Source organism: Galeopterus variegatus, unplaced genomic scaffold (assembly GCF_000696425.1).
Source record: "Galeopterus variegatus unplaced genomic scaffold, G_variegatus-3.0.2 Scaffold899, whole genome shotgun sequence".
In the NCBI taxonomy this organism is placed as follows: domain Eukaryota; kingdom Metazoa; phylum Chordata; class Mammalia; order Dermoptera; family Cynocephalidae; genus Galeopterus; species Galeopterus variegatus.
The window spans coordinates 340,659-348,433 of record NW_007727010.1 but is presented as its reverse complement, the minus strand read 5'-3'; the positions used below and the strand labels follow the sequence as shown (position 1 = coordinate 348,433).

General features: G+C 40.7%; 1 protein-coding gene across 1 annotated transcript in view; it reads left to right on the top strand.

Moving 5' to 3' along the window:
• The window catches only part of QSER1 (glutamine and serine rich 1), a 49,843-nt gene that overhangs the window by 4,665 nt on the left and 37,403 nt on the right, over window positions 1-7,775 (top strand). Inside the window, exon 3 of the mRNA XM_008573299.1 lies at window positions 2,217-5,891. Coding sequence (XP_008571521.1) covers window positions 2,217-5,891 — 3,675 coding nt within the window. The remainder of the gene's footprint in view (window positions 1-2,216; window positions 5,892-7,775) is intronic.

The window sequence follows — 7,775 nt, the reverse complement described above, 5'->3', positions numbered from 1 at the left end:
AACCCTCGGCGGGAGCGCCGCTGCGCTCCCAAGCAGCACACTCTCCAGTGCGCCACCGGGCTGGCCCCAGATGCTTCTTCTGTCACTCTGGAATGGGCTTTGTGGAGAAGACATCCTCTTCTTTTCTTTGGTCTCTGCTGGAGACTTTCCTTATGTCAGTGCATTCCAGTGGCTGGCAGACCATCTGTGTGGTGGTTGTGGTGTCTAGCTGCTTTGGTGGCAACTGTGGTTATTGTGTTGGCTGTGGTGGGCCACCCACATGGAGGTGATGTTTTTGGCTTGCTCCTTGGCGCTGGCAGTGTGCCTGGTTGTGGGGGGGAGGGGGTCCAGTCCCCGACTCTATGCCTCAGGTCCTGGGTGGACCAAGGTACTGGTGGTGTGCCTGGTTATGGGAGGGGGGTCTGGTCCCTGGCTTCATGCCTCAGGTCCCTGGGCAGGCCCCAAGGCACTGGTGGTGTGACTGGGCCGGAACTAATTTTTTGTCCTTTGCTTACTTCTAAAATGGAGAAACTTCCTGTGGGGACCAATACTTGAGCTGTGTGGTTTAGCTAAATTTCTACCTTGCTGCTGATTCCCTAGGGAAGGCTTTTTGTGCAGGTCAGGTTTTAATGGTTGACTTTGTAAGTACTTCCAGCTCTCCAGAGACCTGTTGCACCTGAGTTGTGTAGAAACTCTGATCTGGGCCTGAGTCTTTTCATCAAACTGCACCCCATGCCATTCTGTATTCCTGACCAGTCTCCTCTGAGTGGTCCTTTGCTGACTGGGGTGCCAGTCTGCTGTCCTTGCTGTGCCCCAGTATTCTCCCAGTGGGCCTGTCTCCCCCACCACCTGTGCTGCAAACACTTCCCATGGGACGGGCTGTGTTCCGGTCCCTTGTGATGACTCACTGGCCTCTGAATGGCTCCTTTTTTTCAGTTGTTGTGGCTCCTCGCTCCTATGTGGGTCCATGGGAACCCTATTAGTGGTCTTGCTGTCCTGGAGGCCACCAAGGCCCTTTTCTCCCCTGCCGCCTCCAAGCAACTCCATCTGAAGTGCACAGCTGCACTTCTGCCAGCTCCTGCTCTGTGTGCTCAGCAGCTCCAGCCTTGAAGCAGCCATGGCATGAAATGGTCAGAGTGGTTTTTTCTTTCTCTCAACGTGGCTTCTTCCACCTTCATGCACTCCATAGGTCTCTCTTCCTCTTCCCCTGAGCTCTGGTGGCCCCAGCTTGGCTGCTGTTGCTTTTTTATAGTTGTAAATTGGTTGATTTGTGAGAGAGAGTGATGCTGGGGACTGTCTATTCCGCCATCTTGATCCAAATAGTCTTCATTAATCATGAATTTACTCTACTACTTCCAATATACCTTTCAAGAATTTGTGGACTTAATATCTTAATAGCTTATGAATTTTAAGACCTTAAATCTTCATTCACCTTCAATGTTTTTGGTTTTTTGTCTGTTCTAGTGTTTGCCAAATAAAATTCATTATCTTATGTCTTTTGGTGTGTATCTCTGAAGAGCATAATAAATACTCATACAATTCTGGGACAGCTGCATCTGGTGTGGGCCTCAGGCTGCTTTTACTCAGCAGAAAGCAGCAGACAGCTGACAGATACAAGCAGATCACATGACGAGAGGAAGCAAGAACAATTTTTTAATGAATATATTTTGGTAAAAGAAACTTTGCAGTGCTTAACTTTACTGTTATTTTTAGATTCATTTGTAATGTTAGATGCAGGCAGTTTAGCGATGTTTCGGTTTTAATGTTACATACATTTTAGTTTGTCTGTTGGTATTTTGCATTGGGATTTTTTTTTCTTTTTGGTGGCTGGCCAGTAAGGGAAACCAAACTTTTGACCTTGGTATTACAAGGCTATGCTCTAACCAACTGAACTAACCAGCCAGCCCTTGCATTTCAGGGTAAATGAATCACTAAAGATTATGTACATTTTTACTGGTTTCTTAACTTTCATATGGCCTTATTAAACTGTATAAACTCATTTATATGACAGTAATAGATATGAATTGCTGATACCTTTGTAAATTTGTTTTTGCTTGCAAAAACTAGCTATTTTGAAATGCAGTTTTCAAAATTTACACGCAGAACTAACTTTTCAGACTTTTCGGTCTTACAGACATTTTGGTGGTTTGAGGCTTACATATGTCACTGCTGTGAAAACATATATTTAAGTATTTGTGCTGTAATTGCATAAAGATATTTGTGCTTTCTCTTAATAGGTATGCATTCCTCAGCAGCAACTGAGCTGTTTGTTACTGGACCTTTGCCAACCACTGGAACACTTCCACCATCTGCCCTCTCTGCTTATCAGCATCCCACCACCTTCAGCAATAGAAACTTTGCTACCACCTCACCTTTGGTGCTTCAGGATTTTAACACTACATCAAATGGAATTTTAAATCCTCACGACCCTTTGCTACAAATCAAGACTTCCCAGGGAACTGTACCAACTGTTTTGGCATTTGAGCGCCTGGGCAGTTCTGCATTAAGTACCAGCATACCACCTCAGTCTTCAACATATCGATCAGCTCAAGAGTCTGCACCCCATCTTTTACAACCTCAATTTAGTTTGTTGCCTTCAGCACTTGGGGGAGCTCAGCAAACTCCTCAAGCCTACAATTCAACTCTCTTTACTAATTCTACTGCTTCCATTGAAAGAGCTCTTCTTCGAGAATGTAGTGTTATTAAACACCATCAGCGGCCTTCAGGTACTCAGTCTATTCAGGCACAACCGACTGGTTCACAGCATTCCTTACACAGTTATCTATCAAATGCAAGTGTAGTTAATTTTCAGGAAACAACCAGGCAGTCATCTTTATCCTGTAGCCCCATTGGAGATTCTACTCAGGTGAGCAATGGAGGATTGCAACAGAAGACCTCTCAGGTCTCAGTGGAACTCGCTCAGTCTTACTCATCTGCAATTCCATCATCAGGGTATCTTCCTTCTACTACAAAAGTAAAAAGCTCTTCTACAGAACAACCGCTAACATCAGCTAAGACCCCCAAACCTCAAAGTGTAATTCCTCCTTTGCAAACACTAAGCTATTCCAAACCTTTACATAACCAGAGTTCTGTAATATCAGGCCAAGCACAAATTTATTCTACAGCGCAGCTACCAAGCCTTTTATCAGTTAGTCAGTCCCAAAATTATGGTTTAGTACAGCCACATAATGTGCCATCTATTGTTCATTCACAGGTGTATAGGTCCAGCAAGGTTGAGAAATTGCCATCCTTATATAAAACATTGACTTTTTCTGGGTCATCTCAGACTATAACTTCTGAAAATCAGACACTTAGTTATTCGTCTAATCAGCAAGAGGTATTATCTTCAGTTACAAATGAGAATTACCCAGCTCAAACAAGAGATCTATCTTCAGTCAGTCAGTCTCAGAGTTACTCATCTGGTCACTCTCAGGGTTTATCACCAGTTAGCCACACACAAGTTAGTTATTCATCTCAGTCACAAGTTTTGTCAGTTGTTAGTCCTTCAGAAAGTTATGCCTCAGGGCAGTCTCTGACATTAACAGCCCCTTCTCTTTCTTATTCTTCTGCTTCTCAGACTCAGAATTTGCCAGATTCTAGCCCAACCCAGAATTATATTTCTATGCATTCTTCCCAAAATGCTCAGACTCAAGGGCCATCATCTCCCCAGTCACAAAAATTGTTACCTGCTGTCCAGTCATCATCTTTTGCATCCTCTACTCATTGTCAGACATTACAGAATAACATACCTTCCCCTGATCCAAAGTCTTATGCTGATAGAAAACTTGACTCAAATGTGTATACATCTTCAAAGCAAGAAGATGATTTTCCAATGCAAGAGTTACAGGTATTGCAGCCACAAGCATCTCTTGAGTCATCAACCCAAAGTCTAACTGATGGGGAAATTAATGCTCAAGAGTCAACTTACAAGGTGTCAAAGGCAGATGACAGATATTCTCAGAGTGTAATCAGAAGTAATTCCTGTCTTGAAGAACAGGTTGTTGGAATTGCTGTACAAGGGTCAAAAAAAGAAGAAAGTATGGTTGGTTCAGTGACACAACTTAACCAACAAATTGGCCAAGTCAATAATGTTGCCACCCTTGATCTTAAGAAGGCAACTAATTTAATGCAGACTCCACAGATAAGGTTGAATACTAAAGACCTAAACCAGCAGCATTCTCTTATACATAAGGTACATGAAGCCAAGGTCCAGGAACAGCATGATCAAATAAGTAATGCCTCGTCTCAGATTCAAATTCCAAATCATGCTTTAGGGCATGGTCATCAGGCATCTCTTTCTAACACACAGGTCCTTTTAGATTCTGCCTGTGATTTACAAATTCTTCAGCAATCAATACTGCAGGCAGGTTTAGGACAAGTAAAGGCATCTTTACAAGCACAGCATGTTCAAAGTCCTCAACAAATAGTACATCCTTTCCTTCAAATGGATGGTCATATTATTCAGAGCAATGGTGATCATTCTCAGCAGCAACTCCATCCTCAAAATCCTGAAAGTATGAAAATGGACCTCTCTGAGTCTTCAAAACCATTACAACAACATCTAACAAAGGGCCATTTTAGTGAAACAAATCAACATGATTCAAAGAATCAGTTTGTTTCTCTTGGATCAATATGTTTCCCAGAGGCAATGCTTCTCAGTGATGAAAGAAATATTTTATCAAATGTAGATGATATCTTAGCAGCCACAGCAGCAGCTTGTGGGGTTACACCTTCTGATTTTTCCAAGTCAACTTCAAATGAAACCATGCAGACTGTTGAAGATGGTGATTCTAAATCTCATTTTCAGCAGTCATTAGATGTCAGGCATGTGACCTCAGATTTTAACTCTGTAACAGCTACAGTAGGAAAGCCACCACATATAAAGGATGTTTCCTTAAATGGAAATCAGGTTACTGTAAACCTTTCACCAGTACCTACCCTTCAGACAAAAATGACTCTTGATCAACAGCACATTGAAAATATACCAACTAAAGTAACTTCAGCAGTGGTTGGACCAAGTCATGAAGTCCAGGAGCAAAGTTCTGGCCCATTCAAGAAACAGTCTGCTTCCAATCATGAATCTGAAGAAGACCTCGAAGTTCCTGTTGACACACTAAATAATAACAGAAACCAAGAGTTTGTTTCTAGTAGTAGAAGTATAAGTGGAGAGAGTGCTACATCGGAGACTGAATTTACCTTAGGGGGTGATGACAGTGCTGTGTCAATAAACCCAACTAGGAGCGCACTTGCACTGTTGGCCATGGCCCAACCTGGGGATGCAATCAGTGTCAAGACTGAAGAGGAAAACCAAGATTTAATGCATTTTAACCTTCAAAAGAAAAGAGCTAAAGGAAAAGGCCAATTTAAAGAGGAAGACAACAGTAATCAGAAACAGCTGAAAAGATCTGCCCAAGGCAAACGCCAGAATCCAAGGGGAACAGATATATATTTACCATATACTCCTCCTTCCTCGGAAAGCTGCCATGATGGTTATCAGCATCAAGAAAAAATGAGACAGAAGATCAAAGAAGTAGAGGAAAAACAGCCAGAAGTCAAAACAGGATTTATTGCTTCATTCTTAGATTTTCTGAAATCTGGGCCCAAGCAGCAATTTTCCACTCTTGCTGTACGAATGCCTAATAGGACTAGACGACCAGGGACACAGGTTGTTCGTACATTTTGTCCCCCACCACTTCCAAAGACATCATCTACAACACCCACACCTTTAGTGTCTGAAACTGGGGGTAACAGTCCATCAGAAAAAGTTGATAATGAACTTAAAAACTTTGAACATTTATCTTCATTGTCTTCTGATGAAGATGATTCTGGAGCATGCAGTCATGATATTTATAAAAGCGTCTCTACTCCCTTAACTCCTTTGGATGCTACTTCTGATAAAAAGAAGAAAACAGGTAAAGTTTTAAAATTTAGATTCACAATTATGTCTTTCTACTGTTGTTATTCTAGTTGTAGCTTGCATTTTAAGCTTTTTCTTAGCTTGAAGCAGGTCTGCATATAAATGTTCAGGACAAAATGCATGGGTAGATATCTTAGGAACTTATTTTGAAAAATTTTCCTTGCCTGTAGGAAAGTTCAGGGTTCTAAGTTGAGTAGTTCCGGTTTTCTTGGCTTTCTGCCATAGGCATCATAATTTATGCAATATGCTGTCCAGACTTCTCTAATCTGAGACATCTTGAGGTAGCTTATGGATATAAGGCATTGTATTACGGGCCCTGTTGTAGTATAAATCTGGCATTTTTTTTCTTGGTATGCCAATTTTACTGCAGATAAACATTTTACTATTAACTATGATTATGTTATATACCGCATGTACATTAATAAGATAAAAATTTTTAATTTTGTACTGGATCCAGTACAAACCTTTGGATATGTGTTTCACTTTACTCTGTGGTTAAGGGAACTTTAGAGGAAATGTTTTAAACAGCACTGCCTTATATAAACAATTGACAGGTAAGTATAACGTTACTATGTTTAAGGAACATGCCGAGGAAAAATTATTTGTAACAATAATATAGCTACCACCTTTGTGCCAGGAATTAGTAGCAATGTTGTCATCTCCAATATATAGATGATATATCTGAGAGTAAATGAATTGTCTAGGTCCATACAACTAGTGAGTTACCAAGCTGGAATCCGAACCCAGATTGTCTGGTTCTAGAACCTGTGTGCTGGCTGAGCTGTTTTGTATAAATAGGTGGTGCTTTAGGAGTTAAACCTTGTTCTATAATGTACTTCTCACTTTCTCTCTGGACTTGAGACTGCTTTAACTACTGAAGTGAGATGAAACAATTTGTATCCCAAATAATCTATTAGCATAAATGTCAATATGTTTCTAAAGAATTCTCATTTCTTTACACAGGGAAATTAGCATAATGGAAAGTCAGTCTTAGATTCAAAGACTATGGATGTGGCTAATCCTAATAAGATTTTACATCCCTCTCCCCCAATTCAGAGTGTTTCACAATTACAATTATATTCCCTCTTACATTCCTAGAACAAACCTTCTGTAATCTCTGTTCTAAAACATGAGTCTAAAATTAGTTTCTTCTAGGCAGCCATTATCTCATTTTTTGTTAAAATCATCACCATGAAACCAATTCTTACTGTCAAGTCTTTGAAGTTTTCTCTTCACCATCTCTGTCGCCTTGTCTGCAAGAATTCATCATCTCTTGCTTGGACTATTGCAACAGACTACTCATTAGGATCTTTCTCACCAGTCTCTATACCAGTCCATCCTCCATGTTGTCAGATTTATCTTTATAAAAAAGGAAAGCTGATTGTTAGTTCTGCTTTGGAACACCTCTTTTGCTTAATGGGAAAAAAATAGAGAACGTATGAAAAAGTTTTCCTTTTCCATGTTTTACTCTCTTGATCCACTCTTTCCACTTTCCCTCTTCTGTGACCACTGAACTTCTCATTGTTTCTTGGATGTCTGATCTCCTTTCACAGTTGTGAGTCTTCAAAACAGATTTTTTTTTTTAACCTGGACTGTTCTCCAATTTTTTTTAGTCCAGCAGACACTTAGTTTTCTTTCAACACTATTTTCAAAGTCTGTTTGCAGAAGTTACTCCAGGCAGAATTAGTGCTCCCTATCCTTTGAATTCCCATGGCCCTTAAATGTCTATAAAAGCATTTACTTTTGTGTTTTAATTTATTCACTTACATTTTTATATATTTCACAAGAGTATGAGTTCCTTTAGGCCAGTGAAGTGTTGTGGTTAAGAATTTGGGCTTTGGGGCCGGCCCGGTGGCGCACTGCTACAGTGCGCCGCTTT